The 26514-nt window shown below is 40.4% G+C and overlaps 2 protein-coding genes and 1 pseudogene across 4 annotated transcripts; 2 read left to right on the plus strand and 1 right to left on the minus strand.

Annotated features, from left to right (window-relative positions):
- Positions 1-4257: 4257 nt before the first annotated feature.
- LOC143552771 (LRR receptor-like serine/threonine-protein kinase ER1) lies at positions 4258-16186 on the plus strand (annotated as a pseudogene). Its single transcript, XR_013138706.1, has 4 exons — positions 4258-4507; positions 13308-13315; positions 13724-15413; positions 15493-16186. The product of XR_013138706.1 is annotated as an LRR receptor-like serine/threonine-protein kinase ER1 (transcript).
- Positions 16187-17276: 1090 nt separating this feature from the next.
- LOC143552741 (uncharacterized) lies at positions 17277-19550 on the plus strand. The gene is made up of 2 exons (XM_077042885.1): positions 17277-19166; positions 19258-19550. Exons 1-2 carry the CDS (start codon positions 17315-17317, stop codon positions 19548-19550), a joined length of 2145 nt encoding a protein of 714 aa, XP_076899000.1. The 5' UTR covers positions 17277-17314.
- Positions 19551-20205: 655 nt separating this feature from the next.
- Positions 20206-23191, minus strand: LOC143552743 (putative uncharacterized protein YDL057W). Of its 2 annotated transcripts, none has more exons than XM_077042887.1 (7): positions 23140-23191; positions 22865-22989; positions 21828-21905; positions 21615-21736; positions 21349-21513; positions 21151-21244; positions 20206-20529 (listed from the first exon to the last, which is right to left on the minus strand). In XM_077042887.1, the coding sequence occupies exons 2-7, from the start codon at positions 22942-22944 to the stop codon at positions 20304-20306; spliced, it is 765 nt and encodes a 254-aa protein (XP_076899002.1). In that variant the 5' UTR covers positions 22945-22989; positions 23140-23191; the 3' UTR covers positions 20206-20303. The 2 variants fall into 2 exon arrangements, with proteins under 2 accessions (XP_076899002.1, XP_076899001.1); XM_077042886.1 differs by having other exon boundaries at positions 21828-21910; positions 23140-23188.
- Between the last annotated feature and the right edge of the window lie 3323 nt (positions 23192-26514).

A 26514-nucleotide genomic window follows, 5' to 3' on the forward strand; every position in this document is an offset into this window, starting at 1 on the left:
GATTTCCTTTCATCAACTCTTCATGGCTTGAAAGAAAAGTATGAACTATTGCGATGTTGGAGTCAATTAGCATAGGTAATGCTTCACAGAAACTTGAAGGCTTGCTTGGTTGAGGTTTTGAAGATGATGAAATCCCTTGAGATTTTAGGGCTTGGGCAACTGCACTGTCGACCGCCTTTTGGAACGAGCTTGTATTTAAAGAATCTGATTGATTTGTTGTTGAGATGAATGATGTTGGTTGTGAAGGAACACATGAGGAGTACTTGGGAGTGGTCACGGGATACACATTCGGTTGAGCGTTGCTTATAAAAGCAGTTGGCATCAAGGTGGCAGTACTCACTCCAACTTGATTCAGTGAACTGAGATGATTGTTTATTCTCATCTGCTCATCCATTTCAAATGACTTGATAGTGGATATCAAGTCAGTGTTTGTCATCATGTTTAGATTGGTAGTTCTCTTGATCGTGACAGTATTGGTACTCCAGCTGTATGGAAAAGAGTTCATCAACTTGTGGTTGACCTCAGCATTTGCAATGTTGACATTTGCAGCCCTAATTCTTACCATCAACTTCTCAAATCTCTTTACCAACTCCAAAACAGCTTCTCCTTGACGATGATTAAACATATTGAACTCTTCTTTTAACAGGGCCTTTTTGTTTTCCCTGATTTCGGCATTTCCCTCAACCTTTTCAACAAGTGCTTGCCACAGACCCTTGGCACTTGTGTGTTCACGAAGAGTTTCAAAGATTTCGTTTGAAAGATAAACAGTCAATATGAGATAGGCCTTTTTATCTTGTGCTAACAGGTCCCTATCTGCTTGATCATAGTTTTCTGGAGCCTTAAGTTGTTCCCCAGCATCAGTGCGAGTCACGGGAACATGGGGACCTTGTTCAAAGCATCTCAACAAATCAGTCTCAGTCAAAGAGATATAATTCATAAATCTCCATTTGAAATCTGCAAAGTTATCGTCTAAGGTCATATATTTTGGAGGCTTTGTAGGGGTTCCTACTTGGTTTTCCAACAACAAATAACCCTTCAACAGCTCTGAATCAGTGCTAACCATGGTCTAATCAGTTACAAGCCTTTAATAAAGCTTAATCTCAAAACAGTCAACTTTTTCGCACACAACTGCTTCAAGCGAAGCGAAACAGACTCAAGCAAAGCGAAACAGTTTCAAGCGAAGCAAAAGAGTCTCGTGTGAAGCGAAAGGATCCAAACGAAGCGAAAGAGTCTTAAGAGAAGCGAAATTTCCTTAAGCGAAGAGAAACGGTTTTTAACTTTTTGAAAGAAATCTTCCTCGGGATCTGTTTTCACCTAAACTTATCCGTACTAGGTCAAAGGTTGTTGCACAAACTTTTATGCCATGAGAAGTGAAATTGTTCCTTATCTATTTTGACCAACCTTTTGAACCCTTAACCCAAGCTTTAACACCTTTTAACCCAAAACTTCTTAGATCTAGACTTGATATATATATATATATTTTTACCAAGATCACTTTCTAAGACATATTTATGAAGATTTTGCCCAATTCTTTTTGTATTTTTGTATTTTTCTTGTTTTTGAAGTTTTTCTTGTCAAGAGCACTTGAACACTTGTTTTCTTCTTCTCAAGATCAAAACCCAAGGTTGTGAACCAAAAAACCCTCAACTAGTGAGCCGAAGTTCTGATACCAATTGTAGGTCCCTATTCTGGTGGATCTAACAACGTCTTTGGATCAACCTAACTTAGTGCTAGCGGAAATCACACTAAGCAACCAAGAGGTCTCGGATCTTGAGTTTATTTTCGGGTAGAGAAGTTAAGTGAGAGAGAGAGAGCCGAGAGAAGAGAGAAGGTTAGAGAGATAGAATTTTTGCCAAAAAGGTTTTCTATTGATGAACAATCAACACTTGCTTCTCATGGCATGCTTCCTATTTACAGGGAAACATGCATGAGAAGTATAACACATCCAATGCCCAATGGGCTTTACAACATTATTTCCCATGGGCCTATACATTTATCACTAACAACTAAAGCCCAAAACATATATTTACAATACAAAAGACTAAATCAAAATGGGACTAACAATCCCAAACTTGCCCATTTCAGCCCAAAAACCAATCCATTTTAGGCACCTCGGGTAGGGGTTAAACGTTAATTGAAGTTGGGTCTCTGGGGTCTTGTGTAATCGGGGCTCGGGTTGGGCTTGGTATTCGAGTACGGTTAAAAACCACCCCTACTTAGATTCTAAGTTAGATGTAGAATAACCCATATTCACGGTCTCCAATTATAAATATCTAATCTTTTTTATTATTAGATTCGTTTAACTTTTATTATTTATTATTTATCCTAATTATATGATTACTTAATTATTTATAATTAAAATATAAAAAGTTTAGAATCCAGACTCGTTCTAGATATTTTACAAAAAGAGGGTGAGAGAAGCGGTGTGGGTGGTTTCGGGTTTGGGACGGATTTCGGGTTGGCATGGTTTCGTGAGAACGGGTTCAGGTCAGGATGAGTTTCGGGTCTCGACATAGGTGATGGTTAATGCTATGATAGGAGGATTGCGATTAGCAAAGGTCTGGTCAAGTTCATGAACCACAACCTTTGTTAGGTCCATGGAGTTTACCACAACATGTAACTTACTTCAGGACCACAAGCAAGATCGGACCATATTTGTGAGCCATCTCGGTGAATCTTTCGTGTAAGTTGGAGCTCAAAATGGAAGGTTTCCGAACACTGGTAAGCCATAGGGGCCAGGTGGTAACCGATTTCTTCCATTTTTTTTATAAATGATAGGGCGTATTTTTACCAAAGAAGTACTAGTGAGTGTTGGAACAAAAATGGTGAGAATTGTGCGAGCAAGTTCATCTCTATTGATTCCGACTTTCCACCACCATAACCAGCTAGTAGTTGATCATTGTGAGATAATTAAGTCTTAACTTTGAAATATGATTTTGTTTGTGGTATAAATAATATAATGATACGGACGGTATGATATTAAAGGATATAACAGTAGTGGTGTATTCTTGACCATAACTGGTTGTGGAAAAATACAGGGCTACTAAGTGGCCACATGTAGGCGGATGACAATTAATGTTGATAGATTTGGAACTTTCCTACCAATGGGACTTATAACATGAAAATTTTAAAAGATTTGGAACTTTCCTACCAATGGGACTTATAACATGAAAATTTTAAAAATATGTTACGTTTTTTCTTTTTTAAATATTATGACTTACTCTACTTTGACTATGTAGTATTTACCCTAATTATGTGATTACTTATTATTAATAGTTAAAAATAAAAAAAAAAAATAGAATCTAGAGACTAGTTGATATTTTACCAGAAAAGCGGCATCGATTGCTTGAAAGAGGTGCCTGAAAAATTGAAATTAGGATTCCGTGGGCTCATAACTCGGCTCACTTATTCATCCAAGACTGAATCTAGAATTCTGGCCCATTAGTAACAATGTACACAAGTAATGTGAAGTAGGCCCCACGTTGATTAACAATGATCATTATTCATTAATAACCTTTGAACTCAAGTCTCAAGGAGGATATGTGTTAGCTAGCCACCTAAACAGATTATTGAGGTTAGAAGTTTTCGATATGAAGTAATGGAAGGCTGCTTGATATCCAAAATCTTTTCAGAAAAAAAGTGCGGAATGCTATACGAATTTGAACCGACAACGAGGGTTAACATACCACAACTCTACGTACGGTTACTAATTCTGAATCTCAAAAAAGACATCAAAATAACAAGTAATTTTGAATTATAATTGATATTAATTTTTCTTTTGCCTATTTCCCAAAGTTGGCTGACCCCTAAGACGGGTTAGAAAATTTGAGTAGGGCCATTGTGGTTAGATATCTTCTTCACCAAAGTTTCCTCTGCCATTAACTTCTAAGTCAACACCGTGACTTTCAATCCAGGTGGTCCAAGCCAAGGTCACAACCTAAATGCAAAGAATTTAAACAGAGGGATCACATAATAAAGATCACAATTGTTTGACGAGCCGTGGGCTAAAAAAAGATTCATATCTACAATAAATCAAACAAAACCATTTAAAACTATATTAAGGTGTCATAGAAACCCTCAAGAGGGGTTAGAAAAGTAGGAGAAAAGTAGACTGGTTTGGGGGAATACCATCTCGGTCTAAAGCATTCATTCTTAATTAAATTAATTACTTAGTTGTTGACAAACATTCTACTAATACTATCTCGGTCTAAAGTATCTTCATTCTTAATTAATTACTTAGTCAGTTGTTGACAAACAATGCTGCCTACTTCTACTAATATTATGCACATTCTCATTCATCTTCTTCTCATGATTCTCTTTTTCATGTTGTTATCAAAAACCTGTACTGCTAACAAACCATTAGAGGCAAAAGCTTTGCTTGCAACTAAATGGTGGTCGCATGTAAATGCTACAGATCATTGTACCTGGCATCACATCACTTGCAATGAAGCAGGAAGTGTCATTAAGATAAGTTTTTACGATTATTACCTTCATGGTGATTTGGGAAGTTTTGACATTGCTTCATTACTGAAGAGGTAGGTCCCAGCAGAGCCCAGTTGGACCCGCAAGACTCACCTCTAAGAGGGACGTCTGCGCAGTTTAACCCGCAAGACACCTTCAACAGGGATGTATGCGCAAAAGCTAAACTCGCAACCCCTTGAAGAGGGACGTCTGCGCAGAAACCAACTGGGCCCGCAGGACCCACCATGCTCAGAGACGTGACGTCCTTACGCGCAGTACGCAAGCTGTTCCCGCAGGAAAAGCCTCCCAATGGTGAAGTACTCCGCCTGTTCCCGCAGCTGCGGATACAAGCCATCAGGGAAGGCTACATGCGCAGCAAGGCTACACGCACAAGGCACTTAACTCTTAAATAATTCAGTAATGTCACCTGAAGAAGGAGTGAGCAAGCCGGGAACACTCCCGCACAAAGCCGGGAAAACTCCCGCCCAAATGAGCCAGTCCGTACGATACTGGAGGACCTTTTGTACTGTACCTGACGAGGTATGGACAAAAGATCTGACCAAGGATACGACAGCTCACTGACGACAGTATGACGAGCAGCACGCTCTTGTACTGTATGTCACTATTAGCCGCTGCCTACTCACCAACCTGTCGGAGGACGTGCATAGCCCGCAGTTGGTGGAACAGGAATAGTACACAGTCGGCCTGGTCACTATCAGCCGCTGCCTACCCACCAACCACTAGCATGGCATGTGCGTAGCCCACAGTTGGCAGAACAGGAACACTATTCAGCCGACTGTACCTGCTTGGAAACCTACATTCGGCTATAAATACTCCAACACCTTGGAATGGTATCATCTTATCTCATATCCCATATCGTGATATATTACCTGATATCTGCTCTAGTCATTCTCTTAATATACACTTATATTCAAGAGCAATCTAGTCTGATTCTCACGCCGGAGGGTGGTCACAAGGAGGTACCCCCCCTTCTCAGTGACGAGCTCACGGTGTCTGTTTTGCAGGTTATCAGAAGAACCATCTTCGCCGGATCTAACCCCTCGTAGGAAACATCTATTTAACCCCCAGTTGTCCATAATCTGCCCGGGGTCGATTAGTGTTTCTTCATTGGCGTCATCCGTGCATAAAAGCTAGAACTTATTCTTTTTCAGTTTTTTTCAAAACTTCTGGAAAGATGGTTAAGGTTACTCCGTTGCCAAAGCCAGCGAATAACCAAGAAACACCGGTAACCACAACCCCAGCTACTGGGGGGAACACCGCCGAATACACACATTTTACGAACACTACCCCGGTTACCCGAGCCGGGGCAAGTGCAGTAAACAATCCTCCCCTGGGATTCATTGATACCCAGATGGAAAGACAATAGACGAGGCCCCCCCGCCAAACACTTGAACAAGTTAAAGCGTGGGCGGAAAAACGTCAAAGGGAATTCCAAGCTGAGTTGGATGAACGCTTGCGTTCACTCCAACAGGCTGACGAATTCGGAAGCACTCAACAGCTCAACATGAGCAATGAGTGCGAGTACTTGGACGATGATTCGGAGGAATCCGACACTGACGCAAACCCTCGCCATAGGGCGAAAGGGAAGCGTAAGGAAACGGACTTCCAACCGAGAAGGAATTTTGGAGAAACCTTCAAACCAAAAAACGCGGGTGGAAACCCACATGACTTCTCTAAAACCTTCAGACCAACCACTGCAAATGCGGGAACCTCCAAGTTTGCAAGGGACATTGCGGAAGCAATCGCCCCAAGAAGTGCCAAACAAATGTCAAACATCGGCACCTATGATGGTATATCTGACCCAGACGATCATTTGAACAGATTCATAGCGGGGGCAACCGTCAGCAACTGGACGGAACCCACGTGGTGTTATATGTTCCAGATGACGTTGGTTGGAGCAGCCAGAGCGTGGTTCGACCGTCTACCGGTCCACCACATCTACGATTGGGCAGACTTCCAACAGAAGTTTAGCCAACACTTCAGCCAACAAAGAAAGTATACCGAAGAGCAATGGACAATCCTCAATTGCATTCGAGAGGAAGATGAATCTTTGCTAGACTTCATCACTCGCTTCAACTCAAAGAAGCTAAGTCTGGGTAATATTAGCGAAGATCTTGTTCACGCTGCTTTCATCCAGGGCACAAAAGACCCGGAGCTCATCCGCACCTTAACGGGTAAAGATGGCATGCCATCCACATGGGATGCCATCATGACGGCAGCTAAACGCTTCGCGGAAACGGAAAAGCAACTGGTAGAGATCTTCCCCAAAGCACAAACCTCTACACCCAGAAAACAAGAGAAAACAATGTCCTTACCGCCCGACTAAACAAAAAAAGGAAGCTAGGCATTTGGAAGTCAAGGGTAAACTTTGACACTTCATCCGGCTCGCACCCTCGGTTAGGCGGAAAGGATAACATGCAGTCGTCGAACCGGAACTCCAGATGGACGCCACTCACCAAAAGCGTCACCGAGATATTCGACACCGAGAGACTCCCATGGCCAAAGGCTCCAATAATCCGAGAGAGTCACAACGCTGATCAGAGCAAATTCTGTGAATTCCACAGGACAAGAGGCCACAACACCGAGGAATGCGTAGACTTGAAGGACATCGTCGAAGCATTTGTCAGAGATGGGACGCTCATGCACCTCGTGGCGTAATGAACGCTGAGCAGGCTAATGCGTGTAGAACCCCAGTTGGGAAAAAAAAAACTGCAGCTTCAATATCGGAGACTACATACTGCGTAAACAACGAGATTCCGAACCAAGTGCATATCGGCTCGAAAGGCTCGATGACACTCCCAAGAACATGGAATGGAGCTCAATTATACAGTCTGCATGTAGATCAATTCCAAACTTGTAAAAGAAAAGGCCCAGAGCCACTTCTAATTGAATTGATTCTCCTTATCACATTGACGCTGATGGTCTTACATTTATGCTTAATGACTTTCCACACTGATATGCCGGTCTTCACCGATACATAAGTGGGAAAACAAGTCGTTGCATGTGGAAGGCGGCAAAACCCGCATAAACACAGAACGATAAATTTCTAAACACAAAAAACGGCAAACCTTCACGCAGGTCAGTCATAGGTGAAGTTCGGTCATCCCACTAAATGAAAGTGCCGGTCCTACCCGCACAAATCATGATAGAGGAAACCGAACCTATTGACAACCGCGCATGGAACGGTTAATTTATTCAGAACACTGATATGCCGGTTTTCACCGCACAAATAAGTGTGAAGAAATCGTTGCGTGTGGAAGGCGGCGAAACCCGCATAAACACAAAAAACGGCAAACCTTCACGCAGGTCAGTCATAGGTGAAGTTCGGTCATCCCACTAAATGAATTGCCGGGCCTAACCGCACAAATCATGATAGAGGAAACGGAACTTTAACCTATTGACAACCACGCGTCGAACGGTTAACTTATTCAGAACACTTAGAAAATATCTTCAAGGAAAAAATGAGGAAAACCTCCACGCATGTCAGATATAGGTAAAGTTTAGCCATCCTACTAAGTGCAAGTGACGGTCTTACCCGCACAATCACGAAAGAGGAAGGAAAACTTTAACCTATTATCGGCCACGTTAATGGGTTAAGTTACTTAAAGTACTTAAGAAATTGCTAAGTTAAACTAAAGTATGCACAAGCGAATCATATATTGTTTATGCGGCAAAACAAGTGCCAAATATGCATGAGCAAGTCGTATAACGTTTATAAAGCAAGAGTGACGGTCCTACCCGCACAAAGGATTTACATTCTATAAAAATTCAAGTATTACAAGAATGGCCGGGTATCTACCCGCCTACAAGAGTGTAAATCTATACAAAAACATAAACATATCCTAACAGTGGAAAGGGATCTAAAGGTTCAAGCTTCAGGACCACTTCCTCCAAACCCACTTGTACCCGCACCATCACTTGGCTGTGGCGGTTCAAGGAAGGTCATGAGAATGGTTAACCCATCATCAGCAGCAGCAACTTCGTTCATCTTCCCCACCACTGGATGCGGGAAGGCAGCATACTGGTTTACTGCTTGGTCATAAGCAGCTTCAGTATCCACATCATATAAAGGGAAGTTGGAAGGCGGGATGCCCTTCTCAACGAACCCTAGACCAAGCAGGAAGCCTGCCTTTTCCCCATCCTCATGAGAAGCGTTGAGGGTTGCGCTCATGGCATCGTCGTATGATGTGTCCGTGAAGACCCGATGCACAACCTACAAAACAAAATACAAGTATCAAAACCTTTTCTAAGTATAAAGAAAAGCGTGAAGACATTATGAAGCTAAGCTTACCTGCGACAACGCTTCTCGTAGAAGTCATTCCTTGGTAACCAGAGCCTCCTGGAGGGCAGCTTGAGCTTGGTTACGGGCGCGTTCGGCTTCACTTTTGATAAGGTTGGCAAGCAACACTTCTTTAGCCGCAGCCTCTTCGACGCCCTTAAGCTTACGCTCAGTATGGTCAAGCACGCCCCTCTGGTCCAAGATCTCTTGGAGCTTCTTGGCTTCTTCCATGGCCAAGGCATCATGAGCCTGTTGGAGCCTCTCTAGTTTGGCTTTAAGTTCCTCATTCTCGAGGCGTAGAGGCTCAGCAACAGCTTCAGCCTTGGTGGCCCTCTCAGTTGCGTTCCGTGCAGTTTCCTTTGCCAGCCGAAGCTGTTCGTTAACAGCTTGGGCAGCCTTGGAACGGACCTCGAGACGGGCCTGAACTTCAACCTCAAGGGCCTTGAAGGCCTTCTCCTTCTCCGCAGCAACAGCGGAGAGCCTCCGGTTCTCCTCTCGGACAGCCCGCGCTTGAGCTACTTCTTGGATCCGAGCTGCCTTTAACTTGTCGTTTTCACGACAAAGCAGCTCGACGCGCGGCTGCATCCGGGCTAGGAGAATCCGGAGCTCATTTGTCAACCTACCCTCCTGGTAGCTTGACATTGCTTCCCCCAGCGCACCAGCGGGGGCGGCGTGGCGCGCCCATTCGACGCAGTCTACAGGCGTCCGAAGGGTGGTTCCCCGGCGGATGTTCCACCGCGGAACAAACACCTCATTCGAATCCGACACTGCAAAAACAAAAGGCAGTTAGGAAAAGATGATATATAAAAAAAAAAAAAAAAAAAAAAAAAAGAGGCCAAATTCACCCTACGCACCTGTAGGGTCGACAACAGGCCGGTAGCCGCCGAACCCATCACCTGAACCTAACGGATATCCATCCAAGAGGTCAGGCAGATGGGAAGGAGGCACAGATTGGCTTGAAGCCCCAAACATACCTGCTGAACCGGCCGGGGGCGAGGTAGTTGCCGGCGCGGGAGGCACGGTCGAAGCCGCTGCGGTGGAAACCAACGGAGGTGAAACCGGAGGTGAACTCACAACCGTGGCCGCGGCTGCGGAAGAATCCACAGAAACACTCACCGCCGGCTCAGTGAAGGAATCAGTAAATATGGCACTGACAGCCGGCGGAGATGTCGTCACAGTTGGAACAGTTGGCTCAACTGGGTGAGCAACTGAACCAACTGAAGCAGGCGCAGTCGCCTGGGTCATCGCCTCAGGTAGGTTGACCAAGCCTACCGTCATGGGTCCGGAGGTGCTCCTCCCCGCTCCACCCTGGAATGCGGTAGCATCCACGCCTGCACAAAAAAGATATAAGTATAATGGCGGAAAGCTATGCAGTTAAAGTAAAGGAAGATTATACTTACGGGTTTTCTTGAGCCTAAAGGTGCGAACAGGCGGGGACGAACCCGATGGAGCCGGCCTCTTCATACCGGTCACCGTCGTCGTCCTGGGCTGCTCGGAGGTGACAGTCGTCTCAGCCTCCGGAGCAGTGGTCTCAACACCACCTGGGTTCCCCGCCGCCTCCTCGCTCTCGGTCTCCGAGTTTGACCGGTTCCCCTGATCGGCGGTGGAGGCAACCTTCGCCTTGCCCTTTCCGCCAGCAGCCTTCTTCTTCCGCGTCAAGAAAGGACCGTCTGCGGATTCCTCATCAGAAGATGACAGAATTAGAGGAATTCCAGCAGAGGTTTCAGCATTGAGAGGTCGAGGGTTAAATAACTCTTTACCTGGCCGTGTGGCGCTCAGAATCGGGTGGCCTGGCGGATAGACCTCCACAAACCGATCCCTCGTTTGCTCCAGGATGGGCAACTCGTTCTCATCAAGAGCACGAGTACCCATCCGAGCGGGACCATCAGCCTCCCGCGGATGCAGGAGCGACTGCAAGTCATTCCCCTCTGAAATAAAAAAAGAAACAGTTAGAAGAAAAACCTAAATCAACAAAGAAGACAGAGCATACCGTAAGGGATAGAGTTCAAACCGTATTCGAGGACAATGGGAACCTGTGGCGCCTCAGCCCCAACATCCTTCCACACTCGGCTCATACCGAGCATCACCATCCCAGACTCCGAAAAGCGGTACACCGGAGTCTGGATCCGGGAGATCTTGGCAAACCATTCCGCCTCCTGGTAGTTGGGGGCGTGAAGGGCGGGGAGTGCTCTCCCATTCTTAAACGTCATCGCAAGGGGGATGACGCGAGCGGAGATATAGAAAAACTCCCGCTTCCACGACCGAAGACTGTGCTCGGTAGCGCAGATCTTCAAACCCTTGATCCGATTGACCAACGTATACCACCCCTGGATGCACCTCCAAAAATAGAAGGTCATCAACCGATCAACGTGGGGCTCCACACCCAGAATGAGGCACACCCACTCAAAGTGGCGGATCTTGGCGATCGCCATCGGGTGTACCTCCGTCAGGTGCACACCGTGCCTCTCCAAGACACGGTATACAAACTTCGTCAATGGGAACCTGAGATTCCCATAAATGAAGAATGCAGCATACACCCCTATTTTGCCCTTGGGGGCATCGTACACCGTCTGGTGTGGCTCCGGAAACTCAGGCTCGAACGGCCGAGCATGAACTTCCGGACGATGTAACGATAAAGCTCGGTGGGAAGAGCACACTGGCATTCGCCAGCAGTGCTCTTATCGTCTTTATCAGATGTAGACGTCGGGATCTCGACGTACACGTCAGGTTCCTCGGCGGCAGCCTCAAATTCGTGAGTAGAAGACATGGTTTGGAGGTAAAGAAGAACGATTTCAGGAGAATGCTTGGCAGAAAGAGTACTCGCCGGAAATCGTTTAGAAGAAGAAGAGAGAAGCGAAAGTGTGGATTAAGATGAACCCTCTCCCCCTTTATATACTCATCGCAATGAATGCGATGAATTTAATGCGGAGGAGAGAGAAAAACGAAGGTGCAATGAAACTATGACACGTGGAAAAAGCAAGCTGGCAACAGCTGTTGACAGGACGCGTGCCGTAAATTTTGCGGCCACGCGCCTGAAAACTCGCGCCCACGCGCCTGAAAAAGCATCTGGAATGACCATATACTGTCACGTCACTATAACTTCCTGCACGTCCTGAAACTGTCAGAAGAAACCGTCGGACGATGTTTCAACACTCTGGACTGTTCTTATCCTTTCACCAACTCTTCGAATTTCAAAAAATTCAAAAAGATTCAAAAGTAAGCGGGAATATACCCCTTACCTTGGCAACCAAGTAACTATAAGACAGGTGCGAGTACAGTGTTAAGGCAAAACCCTTCACATACTTAGCACCTGCAGGGAATTGAAGCCAAGAATACCTCGGCAACCAAGTAACCATAAGACGGGTGCAGGTACAGTGTCACGGCAAAACCCTTCACATACTTAGCACCCGCAGGGAATTGAAGCCAGGAATACCTTGGAAGTAAAGTAACTATAAGACAAGTGCGGGTACAGTGTCAAGGCGAAACCCTTCACATACCTAGCACTCCGCAGGGAATTGAAACCAAGAAGGATCTCCTGGGCCATGCTTACGGAAACGGGAATAACATCCCCGCATAGCGGGAACATCGAGAACTAGATTGTTTGAAGCTCCAAGATGGAATTGGTTGTTTAACATAATTGATCACTATGTTCAAAATTACCAAAACCTCATGGAGAATCTACACAACTGGAACTCAACGCTCCTGACTTGCGAGGAGGTTACAGACCTACCCGCATCATACCCAAAGATCAAGCAGAAAAGTCGGGAATTTCTGCACGTGACATTAGGACTTCCGCGGGAAGAATCCCCATGGAAAACCTTAAAACTAAACCCTTTTCAAAACCCTTTGCTTAAGTCCAAAAGTTCACCTCACTTATTAACAATTCATGAGAGAACATTGGACTGGGAGGACTTGAAGAGGTAGGTCCCAGCAGAGCATAGTTGGACCCGCAAGACTCACCTCTAAGAGGGACGTCTGCGCAGTTTAACCCGCAAGACACCTTCAACAGGGATGTCTGTGCAAAGGCTAAACTCGCAACCCCTTGAAGAGGGACGTCTGCGCAGAAACCAACTGGGCCCGCAAGACCCACCATGCTCAGAGACGTGACGTCCTTACGCGCAGTACGCAAGCTGTTCCCGCAGGAAAAGCCTCCCAATGGTGAAGTACTCCGCCTGTTCCCGCAGCTGCGGATACAAGCCATCAGGGAAGGCTACATGCGCAGCAAGGCTACACGCACAAGGCACTTAACTCTTAAATAATTCAGTAATGTCACCTGAAGAAGGAGTGAGCAAGCCGGGAACACTCCCGCACAAAGCCGGGAAAACTCCCGCCCAAATGAGCCAGTCCGTACGATACTGGAGGACCTTTTGTACTGTACCTGACGAGGTATGGACAAAAGATCTGACCAAGGATACGACAGCTCACTGACGACAGTATGACGAGCAGCACGCTCTTGTACTGTATGTCACTATTAGCCGCTGCCTACTCACCAACCTGTCGGAGGACGTGCATAGCCCGCAGTTGGTGGAACAGGAATAGTACACAGCCGGCCTGGTCACTATCAGCCGCTGCCTACCTACCAACCAACAGCATGGCATGTGCGTAGCCCACAGTTGGCAGAACATGAACACTATTCAGCCGGCTGTACCTGCTTGGAAACCTACCTTCGGCTATAAATACTCCAACACCTTGGAATGGTATCATCTTATCTCATATCCCATATCGTGATATATTACCTGATATCTGCTCTAGTCATTCTCTTAATATACACTTATATTCAAGTGCAATCTAGTCTGATTCTCACGCCGGAGGGTGGTCACAAGGAGGTACCCCCCCCCCCCCCTTCTCAGTGACGAGCTCACGGTGTCTGTTTTGCAGGTTATCAGAAGAACCATCTTCGCCGGATCTAACCCCTCGTGGGAAACATCTATTTAACCCCCCGATTGTCCATAATCTGCCCAGGGTCGATTAGTGTTTCTTCAATTACCGAACCTTAAATGGTTTATTATTGAATACTGTTATCTTGAAGGAAGTATCCCAGATCAGATTGGTTTGCTGTCAAATCTCACCTATATTTCTCTTTGGGGCAATCGACTCACAGGTAACGTACCTGTTTCACTCGCCAATCTCACCCATTTGGAGCACCTTGATCTTTCTAGTAACAAGTTCAATGGTAATTTATCCGTTGTTTTTAGAAATCTCACCCGTTTGAAATGCCTTAATCTTTCTGAAAACAGTTTTATTGGTGAGTTACTTATCTCATTCACCAATCTCACCCATTTGGAGCACCTTGATCTTTCTAGTAACAAGTTAACTGGTAAGTTACCTATCTTTTCCACCTATTTGGAATACCTTGATCTTAGTGAAAATCAACTTACTGGTCCAATCCCGCCATCTTATGCTTCCATGCTCAACCTCACATACCTAGACTTGAACTCAAATCAACTCAATGCATCCATCCCGGAGGAGATTACTAAACTGCAAAATTTAGAAATACTGGATCTGAGTACAACAATTTTGACGGCCCACTTCCTTTGAATATTGTTAATCTAAGCCGATTGAAAGTTTTAATCCTTGCCATGAATTCCCTAAGTGGCCACATATCTCTAGATATGGCATATTTGAAGAACTTACAACATGTAGACGTTAGTCATAATAGTCTTGTGGGTCTGATTCATCAAAACCTGTCAAGACTTTATTACCTTGATTCATCATCAAACCAGTTGTCAGGGAACATTTCATTTCAAAATTCTTGTTATCTACAGATTACCAGTTTTATCCCAAGTCTAATTGATTGCTATGGCATAGGGCAGATTTACCTGAGTTATAATCACCTTACGGGAACTGTTCCCCGTGATAATTATTATTGTTGCAATCAAATTTACTGGTCAGACAATGGGTTGAGTGAACAAGATACATGCTTAGGAAGAAACAAATCCGTTTCCCATCTAGACATTTTTCTTCCCATCATACTTGCGTTTTTCATCTTAGTGCTTTGCTATATGCGTTATCGTCATAAAAGGTCTACTTCAAACAAAATCCAGCAGAAAACAAAAAAACATGGAGATGTTTGCTCTATTGAATTATGATGGAACAATTGCATATGAAGACTTCATCACTGCTACAGAGGATTTTGACCTCAAATACTGCATTGGAACTGGTGGCTATGGTAGTGTTTATGAAGCAAAACTGCCTGACGGTAAAACATTTGCTTTGTAAAAACTACATCGCTTTCAAGCTGAGCAACCGGCATTCAACCAGAGTTTCAAGAATGAAGTCCAAATGTTGACCAACTTAAGACACAGAAGCATTGTCAGACTGTATGGTTTTTGTTTGCATAGCAAATACAACTTCCTTGTATATGAATACATGGAAAAGGGGAGCCTATTTTGCACAATGAGTGACGGTGAATTAGCTGTTGAAGTTGACTGAATGAAGAGGGTGAAGATTATCAAAGATGTAGCCCATGCTTTGGCTTACATGCATCACGATTGCAGCCCTCCAATTGTTCATAGAGACATATCAACCAACAACATTCTCTTGAACTTAGAAATGGAAGGATTTGTTGCTGATTTTGGAGCAGCCAGATTACTTGACCCAGATTCCTCTAACCATACAGTAGCTGTAGGAACCTTGGGATACATTGCTCCAGGTATTCTTACCATTCTTGTATATGGCTATTAGAAGTTTAAAATTTGCTAATGATCCTTTGGTATATATGATCAATGCAGAACTTGCCTATAGCATGACTGTGACCGAAAAAAGTGACGTGTATAGCTTTGGTGTAGTGGCACTTGAGACAATTGGAGGGAAGCATCCTGGGGACTTCCTTTCATCACTTAACTCTTCGACTAGCCATGGTACAACGTTGGAAAATATATTGGACAAGCGACTCCCTTATCCAACCAATAGGTCGATTGAATAGGAAATTATGCGTATTTATAATACAGCATTAGCATGCATTGTCACAGATCCAAAGTGTCGACCTACAATGAGAAACGTGGCTCAGGATTTATTGTGTTGAGGGATCATTTCAGATATGCCCCAGCTTTATCATATTGAGAACAATCCTTGATTATAATTGTGTAATAAAGTATGAATGTACAATGTACTTATATATTATGCATGCTTAATGTAGATCCCAAATATATAACGATATAAAAATAAAAGATAAGGTTGCTCAAATGCTATAAGAAACTTAATTAGTACAGCTACAACATGCATGATTTGTTATTCGCCCACAATCCTGCTTTGGCTCTGTTTTCTATTTCTTAATCAAAATTAGGGGGCTGCTCTCGGATTCTCAGTATTTAAATTGTCAAGTGTCTATAGAAGTTAACTAAATTACTGAGGTCAGAAGGTTTCACCAGAGACCTCGGGGGGTTCTGTAAGAAGCTACCGGATTAAAGATACATGATACGAATATGAATGTAAAATGAGGCTAACATTGCACTCATGAACGAGTACTGGTTAGCCTTAATCCTCTTTTGAATTCACCTTCAGTTTCTTGATTATCTTCTTCCACAATTCAATTCAGAATTACGGGAAAAACCATATCAGTAAAATTCAATTCAGATAGAAATCGTGATCACAAATTAACAGAATGCGTTCATTCCAATGGAGGTAAGTTACACGGAAAAGCTTCAAACACTGAATCTGGGTGAACAATCTTGATGGTCCACAAGATATAGCAAATTTGATTAACTTAATTAGAACATTTTGACCGTAATCATAAGAGTCTTGTGGGTCCGGGTTTGGAAAGTTGTAAAGACTTCTTCAGCAAATCACAGTCAGGAAATGTGTGGTGTTCAGTATCCATGTTATCAGCAGCATCTTAACCTCTACGGATATTAAGACCGGAGCAGATCGCTATCACAAACCTTATTGTTGGCATTTACTTAAAGTACTTAGACCCATGGAATAGAACACTTAGAGAGCAATAATGAGAAAGCAACTTCTTATGAAGGATTGGAAAATTAGGAAAAAGCATCTCACTCAGAGTGTGTATATTGAACAAATGTTTTAAGAAGAATAACTTACCATTGATTAGTACTGCACAGGTGTAATTGTAAATTTTTTTCCCAGAGTGTGGATTTAGTTAAATACAAAAGTTTTGTATAAAGAACAACCACACAAAGACCAGGCAATGGATAATTGGCAGAAAAGTTATAATTAATTTGAGAGAACAAGTATGCATTTCAACAGACCACAGCCCTAGCCAGACGAGGCCCTCTCGCTGTTGTGATATTTTGAGTTACGCGTATTGTTCTCATGACAGTGATTTGTTTGTAACGTTATGGATGGCTTATTTTTTATTATTGACTTGGAGCATGACTGATATTTTGGTAGGACCATTGTGTTCAATTATGAGAAAGATACACCTCCAAAATAATAATAATAATAATAATAATAATAATAATAATAATAATAATAATAATACTGCTTTGAGAATGCATATATTTTGAGTAGGAGTGCTGGAAACGAATACCTTTTCACAAGCGTTTGCCAATAACTTCCAAATTTCACAGACTTCGTTGATAAAGAAACAATATAATGTGGCATGCTTCCTCTAATATTACTTCTTCTATGAAGATTCTCAATTATCTTCTTATGATGCTTTTTTTCATGTTATCAGAAGCCACCGCAACTGACTTCAACAAATCATCAGAAGCAAAAGCTTTGCTAGCAACTAATTGGTGGCCGCATGCTAATGCTTCTGATCATTGCACTTGGCATCAAATTGCTTGCAATGAAGCAGGAAGTGTGCTTTCAATAAGCTTTGACAATGATAACCTTGAATATCTAGGTGATCTAGGAAGTCTCGACTTTGCGTCATTTCCAAACCTTGAGCGGTTTTCTATTGATAACTGTAAGCTTGAAGGAAGCATCCCACAACATATTGGTTTGCTGTCAAATTTGACCTATCTTTCACTTTATGGTAATAGTCTCACAGGTAAGTTACCCGACTCTCTCGCCAATCTCACCCACTTAAAATATCTTGATCTTAGTAAAAACCAACTTACGGGGCCAATCCCACCATCATTTGGTTCCATGGCCAATATTAAAGTCCTCAACTTGAGCACAAATCAACTGAATGCATCCATCCCACAGGAAATCAGTAATTTACAAAAGCTAGAAGCATTGAGTCTGGGTGACAACAATTTTGAAGGCCCAATTCCCTCAAATTTTGGTAATCTAAACCAATTGAACTTTTTAAACCTTGGCATGAATTCCATAAGTGGCTCCATACCTATAGATATAGCAAATTTGATCAACTTACATCATGTCAACCTTAGTCATAATAGTCTTGTCGGCCTGATTCACAGAAAATTGTCAAGACTTTCTTACCTTGATGTTTCATCAAACCAGTTGTCAGGTAACTTGTCTTTTCAAACTCCCTGTAATCTGCAGCATCTAGACCTCTCTATGAATCTAATGATCGGAGATATCAGAAGTCTTACAGTTTGCAATTACTTGACTTACTTGGACCTTAGTAGTAATAATCTAGTTGGCGAAATACCCAGCTCAAACTTCTCACTTTTCATGCACCTAAATCTGTCTCATAATCATCTAACGGGCATCGTCCCTCCTAACCTTAGTCGCCAGTATGGAGTAATTGATTTGTCAAGCAATGAGTTCACTGGGCATTCAACCGACACACACAGGAAAAAGCTCAACGTCTATTTGGATTATTTTCTTAAAACCATCTTTGCATTTTTCTGCTTCGTGCTTGGTTATGTTCTTGCTTATGTGTGTTACTGTATCCGAAAGGCTACCACAAAGATAATCCATCCTCTAAAAACCAAAAAGCATGGAAATGTTTGCTCGGTGTTTAATTATGATGGAACAATTGCATATGAAGATTTCATCACTGCTACAGAGGATTTTGACCTCAAATATTGCATCGGAACAGGTGGCTATGGTAGTGTTTATGAGGCAAAACTGCCTGACGGTAAAACATTTGCTTTAAAGAAACTCCATCGGTTTGAAGCGGAGCAACCAACATTTGACCAGAGTTTCAAGAATGAAGTCCAAGTGTTAACCAACTTAAGGCACAAAAACATTGTCAAACTCTATGGTTTCTGTTTGCATAACAAATGCAACTTCCTTGTATATGAATACATGGAAAAAGGAAGCCTGTTTTGCGCCTTGAGTGATAATGAATTAGCTGTTGAAATGGACTGGATCAGGAGGGTGAAAATTATCAAAGGTGTAGCCCATGCTTTAGCATACATGCATCATGATTGCAGCCCACCTATCGTTCATAGAGACATATCAACCAACAATATTCTCTTGAACTCAGAAACAGAAGGATTTGTTGCTGACTTTGGAGCAGCAAGATTGCTTGATCCTGATTCCTCCAACCAAACTGTAATTGTAGGAACTTTGGGATATATCGCTCCAGGTATTTAGTTCTATGTAACCTTATACTTTATAATATGTCTATTAGTAGAAAGTTTTATAACAATCCTTCGGTGTATATATTTGTCATGTAGAACTTGCCTATGACATGACTGTGACTGAAAAATGTGACATCTTTAGTTTCGGGGTGGTGGCACTTGAGACAATTGTTGGGAAGCATCCTGGAGATCTCCTTTCATCCCTGAACTATTCGAATAGTCATGGTACAACGTTGAAAAATATATTGGATAAGCGACTTCCTTATCCAACTGATAGGCTGATTGTAAAGGAAATCATGTGTGTTTACAATGTTGCAGTAGCATGCACTCTCACAGATCCAAAGTGTCGACCGACAATGAGAAAGGTGTCTCAGGAATTTTCATGTTGAGGGTGTTGTTTTGATGTTCTCCCAACTTTGTCATACTAAGTAAAAAAAAACACCCTCATATAGGTATTTATATATCACATATGCTTACTGGTGTTCAATATATATATATTCACCAAATTGTAGATCCTGAGAAAGCAAACACTCTTTTTAAATTTAGTTGAAATTGATTTTTCACTAAATTTTGACAATATTTTTAACGTGAGACATAATTAGTACTTTCTCATTTTATAAGTCTGTCATTCCATGTAAGAGCCTCACAATGAGCCAAGATGTGTTCAATATGGAGCTAAGATGAAAGATTTACACCACAGAGTCACTTTGAAACCAAAGAGTCTCACAAGAAGAAATTTGTAGCAACAATAACGAGTTTTACAACTATCCAAAATATAGTTATGTGAATATAACTACTTCAAATGTGTTCACAACATGCTTGCTCAGCATAAAAGCATCATGATTAAATAACCATATATATTCATGCTTTTGTGCACATTTGGATTATGATAAGCATACACATTTGCAACATGGAAAAAACCATTGTATATTGTTGTATGTGCTAGTAATGAAGATTGCGGACGTAGCAGAGTGAGAAGTTTAAGGCTCAAGTGGGAGCAAAAAAGTAAAAAGTAAAAAGACAAGAGGGAAAAGTTAAAAGGGCTCATGCTAGAAAGTTAATTAAGAAGTAACTCTGTAATTTATTTTAAGGTTTGGAGTTAAATACCTCATTTATGCATAAAGTTTTAAGGATAAAAAAGCTCATAAGCGTGAATGTAGAGGCTTGTTTGCTGCTTGTGCGCTGTCATGACTAGAACTGTTTTTCACAAAATCAAGCACAAGTGAAGCTAGCTCATTTTGATGACAAGTGTATTCATGATCAGCACCATTAACGATATGCAATTTGTGGTTTGATATATGCTTTGCAAACTCCATGGCATCTTCCATTGGTACAATCTTATCTGCAGAACCATGGATGCTTAACACCCTGCAAATACCAACAGTCATTGATGTCAATATGGATTACAGAAATTCTTTGAATAACTTAATTTAGCCATCAAAACTTTGACTTGAAGCTAAACAAATTCTTTTCAGCTGAATAACATTTTAAACCATTACACTCACCATTTGATTGCAAATTAATCATTAAATTACAAACAAAATGATAATATGTCTTAGAAAAATGAATGAATTTGAACAAATTATGGAATTAAAATTGCAAAAAAGGAAAATAAAAGAAAACAAAAAAACTGATGGAAGTTACTATTAGCGTAAGGCGATATCGTCATCATCGTTTTCGTATTCGTCAATCTGTTGTTGAATGTGTGTTTGCATGAACAGAGTATGCACAAAACGAATTCTTTGAACGTGGATATTTTATTGAAATATCTTGATAAACATCATTGTACACATACAAATGATATATATACATGTTCATGCGGTGGATCACTAAACGGTTGAAACCGTTGCAACATTTAACCGCCAAATTAACCCTATCCTAACCTAATTACTATAGTTACAAACAAATAATAATAATAATAATAATAATACAGGCTGTTACATATAATAATATTAAACCTAAAAGTGTTTATTATTTATAGTTACAAACCTGCAGTTTTGGGGAATCAGTTGGCATGCTGCACTTGTATTGGTAGTTAAACGATCCATTAAACCTTCTTCAGTCACACGATACTCTATGTTCCCTAAAAATGTTTACAATTTCAGGTGAGATCCAAGATATTGATGTGCATCAAGCTCCTTTTTAATTACCTGTAAAAGATTATAAAATATGGATCATGAAGCTTACCCTTTCTATTGGCAACATCAATGAATCCATGTTTTTTAATTCTCTGCAGGTAATCTTTGCCCAGTCGGCCCTCGATGCCTCTTTTCAGATTAAACCTGCCAGAAATGTTGACCACATTGTGAACATCGTTAAACCTTGAAGCATATGAAAGCACTACATTCCCGCCTGCAAAAGTGCCTCTGATCAATATAGCAGTTGTTTAAATTTGTTTATGTATAATAAAATGCTAATCAGCAGTTAGGAAGTATAAAATTATAGTTTCTGACCTTTACTGTGCCCAATAATTGCAGCCACAGAGCGTTTTTTACGTTCAAAGTATTGGACAACAGCCCGCAGATCATAAACTTCTCTGTAATAATTCCCGTACTGAAATGAACCTTCGCTTTCTCTAAAAGAAATAACAAATAAACTATCATCAAGAATCTAAGTAACTAACACCATATTTGACTGACTTTATTACTATAAAATAATAAAATTACCCATTTCCGGCAAAGTCAAAGCGAAAAGCACTAATTCCTTCAATTGCAAAAGCAGCAGCAAGATTCACCATAGGAATCCTGTCCTGTAGCATAAAAAATTAAAATAAATAATAAACTACCCTTGACAAGTAATATTGATCAAATATTGAGTTAGTAGGTTGACATGTTTCAGGTCAATGGGCTTAATTCTTCAACCCTAGCCCGACCTGTATGCTTTATTCGCGTCGTGTTTGGGTCGACTCACTTAAAATCATGCTGTTTTCATGTTGACCCATTTTATGTTCATTTACCAATATGAGTAATACATAGTGACTTAGTAACAATTTAAAAAAAAATAATTTCCCCGATTCATATGAAACATTTTTGTAATTTGTGTAGTTTGAATTGTTTTAACGTGTTTATCCCTCACTCACAGTTAAGAAACATGGGTTTATATATTTAGCTCAAGATTAGAGTAAGTTGAAATGATGAATTACCAGTTAAGGGTTTGGATCAAATACAAATGACTTTTATCGTGAGAAGTGTACAAATAACTAGAGTAATTATGTTAACACCAGAGTAATATTATTACACTATATTATTTTTTATAGCATAATTACTCTAGTAATTTGTATGTTTAGTATGTTAATTTTATTTGTACCGGATCCCGCCCTACCAGTTAGAACTAATAAAATAAATTAGTTGCAGTAAAGAATAGATAAAATTATATAAAAGGGAAACTGATTTCATTTTTAAAAAGTTAATTGCACTTTTCATCTCTTAAATTATATATTAAACTCTAAATTTTAGCACTTTTCATCTCTTAAATCAAAAATTCATTTTTTAACTTCTTTAAAAACTCTTCAATGGGTTAACGGGTCAACCCGCTTTTTTACAGATAGTGTGCGGGTTGACCCACTTTTTATACGGGTCGTGTTCGAGTTGATCTGTTTAAGAAAACAGGTCGTGTTAGGAACTCCTATCAGAATGGAGCATGAATAATATCACAGTAACTCTATTAAAACAATGTTAACAACTTTAGGCAATGAGCAAGTAACCTTGCAGGATCTATATCCATGGCAGACAACAACCACCTCATTCGAGCCTGTATCATGCAATATGCCAACAAGCTTTTCATTGTAACTGTTCTGGATTATAACTCTCTGCTCTTGAATTCGAACTCCTTCAGAAATTTTGCACAAAATGAAAATTTTTATTATTAGAATTTAACTAACTAGAACTTAAAACAAGCTAGCATATAGTTAATAAACACAAAGGGAATATGATCGAACAGGTGGTGTGCAGCTGACAAACACCCCAATTGCAGTCTAACCTGAGAAGAGATTGCAGTCTTCGCGGGTCGAATTTGATCTACCCATCATCAATTTGGACGATTTAGTACTAAAACCCAGTTTCGGTAAGCAATTGAGCGAGTGGTGTAAATAAGGGGGCGATTGTGATCATGTGATAAAAGTGGAGGGCTAAAGTTAACTAGGGGACGTGTGCCGATGAAGAAGATACAAAATGACGATATAAACAAGTTTGAGTTTGAGGTTAACAAGTGCTGTGTTTTAAACTAGTCAACATGTTTTGACACGAACATATTTAAGACACGATTAAATTCGTGTCAAAACATGTTAAACATCTGCTAATGATATGTTTAAGCTTGTTTGTATTTGAAGTTTTTAAATAAAATTTGTGGCGCATGTTGTATACCTTTATGGAGTTTTGTTTTAAGAGCATGTTTGGGATTGAGTTTGAAAAATATGTTTAGAATTAACGATTAGGACTCTTATGAACTTTTGTTTCACTACATATGTAATGTTGTTGATCGATTTCGTGTTTGGAAAATTTGATACGATTAGTTATCATGTTGTGTTCGTGTCTGACACCACAGATGATTTATCGTGTGGTGTCTTATCGTGTCGTTTTTACTTGTTATATCAATCCTAAAATAAACACAAAAAACAAATATGCCTATGCTAAACTCATCCCATGTAACAACGATTTTCAAACTAACAAATGGAATTACTTATAAGAAGACATATCCCATGGTGAATGAAATAGTCATTTTTAGTCTAGCGATATAATAGAGAATCAATATGCGTTAAAATTTATAGTCTACCTATAGGGCTCAGTTGATATAGGAAATTACATGAACTCCATATATGAATGATTTAAATTACTAGAATTATGTAAGATCAGATTTCGAGAAGAGTCTTCAATTGAATCGAACAAATCAATATATTAGCTAAAACAATCTAGACGTTTGTGATACGACAGCTTGACGAGTATTAATTAAATGTATAAAAGAATTTGCTGGCCTATGCACGTAAGCTCGTAACATTGCAATATATTTTGAGATAATATCTATATCTATCTATAATATATATAAACAAAACCCCTAAAATCCTACGTGTCGCGATGTGGTCGCTCCCCCTTTTTATGGAAGCCACCAGATTGCTTAATTTTTAAATGAAGGCATCTCATTGATTTAACCCAAATTCATGGGTATGTGTCTTACCAAAACCAGATAGCTCTTAAACGGGTTATAACATCTCATTAAATTAAAAATTAATCTTACAAATTATTTGATATGAAAAACCTTTAAAATAGGGATATACTAAAATTTAATATCCAATTTAAAAAGAAAAATATATTATTATATTTATATGGATAATTATTGAAATGTCGGTGCCACAAAAAAGCTACCATTTCTAGAACAACAATTTATGTAATTATTTAGGAGCCTTTAACAGTTATAATATATTGTCGTGGTGGTTAAGCGATTCTGAAAATTTAACCGTTGCCGTGCTCAGGTTCGAAATACATCTTTGTATATGGTTTTTAGAAGATAAATAATGCTTTATTTATTTATTGTTTTTATTCTGTTTATGTTTTTTTAAACAAAAAAGACACATACGTTAATTTCTTTTAAAAAATATGTGTCTTATTAACTAACTAAATTATGTTTACGATTTAGTACCGTTAGTGAGCAACTATGTTTACGATTTAGTACCGTTAGCATTGCTACCGGCGAAATTCGCGATGGTTCAATACCATAACACGCGGATTTTTTTAATATGTTAGTTGTTGCATTTTAGCGTTGACGAATATATTTATTTTTTTTGTTTAGCTTCATTGTCGTATCGATGCCGATCGAATTCGCGCCAACTACCACACTGTGCGTGTTTTACCAACCGACTACACGCCATTTTAGACATGTTTTTTTTATCACAAGTCTATTCCACACCATGCGGGTTTTTCCAACCAACTACACGTCGTTTTAAACATGTTTTTATCACAAGTCTATTCGATTGTCAATGTTATTGTAGCCGTTTACTTATTTATTTTTTTGGTTTTGACGTTACCGTAACGAATCTAACCAATACCGACCGAACACGTGTCTTGCGTCGCCGCAACGCAGCGGTGTATTACCCATGGGCGGATCTAGCATGTAAAGTACGGGTTCATGGGAACCCAATGAGTTTTAAATTTTAAATAAAACGTCTATATAAAATATGAAAGTGAACCCACATATAAAATGTTTTATGAACCCATACATAAAATAAACTATGGCTTAATGGTAGATATTTTCCCCCCTACCGTGCCAACTCAGGTTCAAACCTCATCTTCTGCGTTCTTCTTTTTTTTCGTTTTCCTTTCTTTAAAATGCCCCTTTTTTTTCCGTTTTTCTTTCTTTCATTTTTAAAACTCCCCTTTTTCAACAGGATATAGATTTAGTATTGATTTAGTTTTTTCACTATTTTTCTTTACCTTTATTTTAGGCCTGTCAATATTCAGTTCTAAAATCATATATAGACCATTTCCTTTGGATTGTGAATAACTGCAACTGTTTCTTTGATCTTTTTTGGCAAAATTTATGATTCAAAGTTTAATAATTGTTGATTTTATGATTTTAGTCCACAACCACTGACTTGACACGAACCTCTGCAACCGCCTCCGGTCTTCACCCTCACAACATCCCCAGCGTCGCACGTTGCCTGCTTTTTGGAATTTCGGTTACTTTCCTTCCCAGCTCGGATTTTATTTCATTCACGACATTTTTATGACGGATTTTAATTCATTAGCCCATCTCGGTATATATATTTTAATTTATAATGGCGATGTTTGCTTTTTTGTTAGTGTGTCGAATTTATATTAAGTGATGAACATTACCCGCTCTGAACCATCGAACTGACCCGAACGACCTGAAAATTGTTATGTCCGTTCATATAAAATTTGAGCGTCTAAAAACAGTGAACCCACCGGGAAAAATTCCTGGATCCGCCACTGGTATTACCTAGTGTATAATTAATAAACAATTTTATAGTAAAAAAAAATAAGCTGGTCATGGGTCACCAAATCCAGATAGCTTTTAAAAGGATTATAGCATATCATTTATTTATGAAACTTTTTCATCATCAAACCCTAAGTATATTATTAACTAGATTTTATCCCCCGTATTACAGAGGTTGTTTTACATTATTCGTTTTTAATATATATATAGGGGATGGATCATGCGAGAAATGATTTTAGGGTGAGAAGTGCGAGAAATCGATCTAAACCATTGATTGTGTTTAATCAATGGTGTACAATACAAATGGTATGTTAGTAATTAATTTGACATTATTACAACATGTATTTAATTCAAAAGGGTATAAATGTACTTGGTGTTTTTGCATCATTAAATCAAAATCCAATCTCT

This window comes from Bidens hawaiensis, unplaced genomic scaffold (assembly GCF_021521415.1).
Source record: "Bidens hawaiensis isolate Kalapana, Puna unplaced genomic scaffold, B.hawaiensis_p1.1 tig00017033_1, whole genome shotgun sequence".
NCBI classification, from domain to species: Eukaryota; Viridiplantae; Streptophyta; class Magnoliopsida; order Asterales; family Asteraceae; genus Bidens; species Bidens hawaiensis.

What these genes read in the sequence shown, in the direction of transcription:
- LOC143552743 (XM_077042886.1), bottom strand. Translation starts at nt 23,188, where the DNA reads ATGATGGGTAGATCAAATTCGACCCGCGAAGACTGCAATCTCTTCTCA. An exon ending in ATGGATATAGATCCTGCAAG is followed by an intron (nt 21,911 to 22,864) that starts GTTACTTGCTCA and finishes TTTATGCTACAG; the next exon opens with GACAGGATTCCTATGGTGAA. An exon ending in CTGATTCCCCAAAACTGCAG is followed by an intron (nt 20,530 to 21,150) that starts GTTTGTAACTAT and finishes TGGTATTTGCAG; the next exon opens with GGTGTTAAGCATCCATGGTT.
- LOC143552741 (XM_077042885.1), top strand. Translation starts at nt 17,315, where the DNA reads ATGTGGCATGCTTCCTCTAATATTACTTCTTCTATGAAGATTCTCAAT. An exon ending in TTTGGGATATATCGCTCCAG is followed by an intron (nt 19,167 to 19,257) that starts GTATTTAGTTCT and finishes TTTGTCATGTAG; the next exon opens with AACTTGCCTATGACATGACT.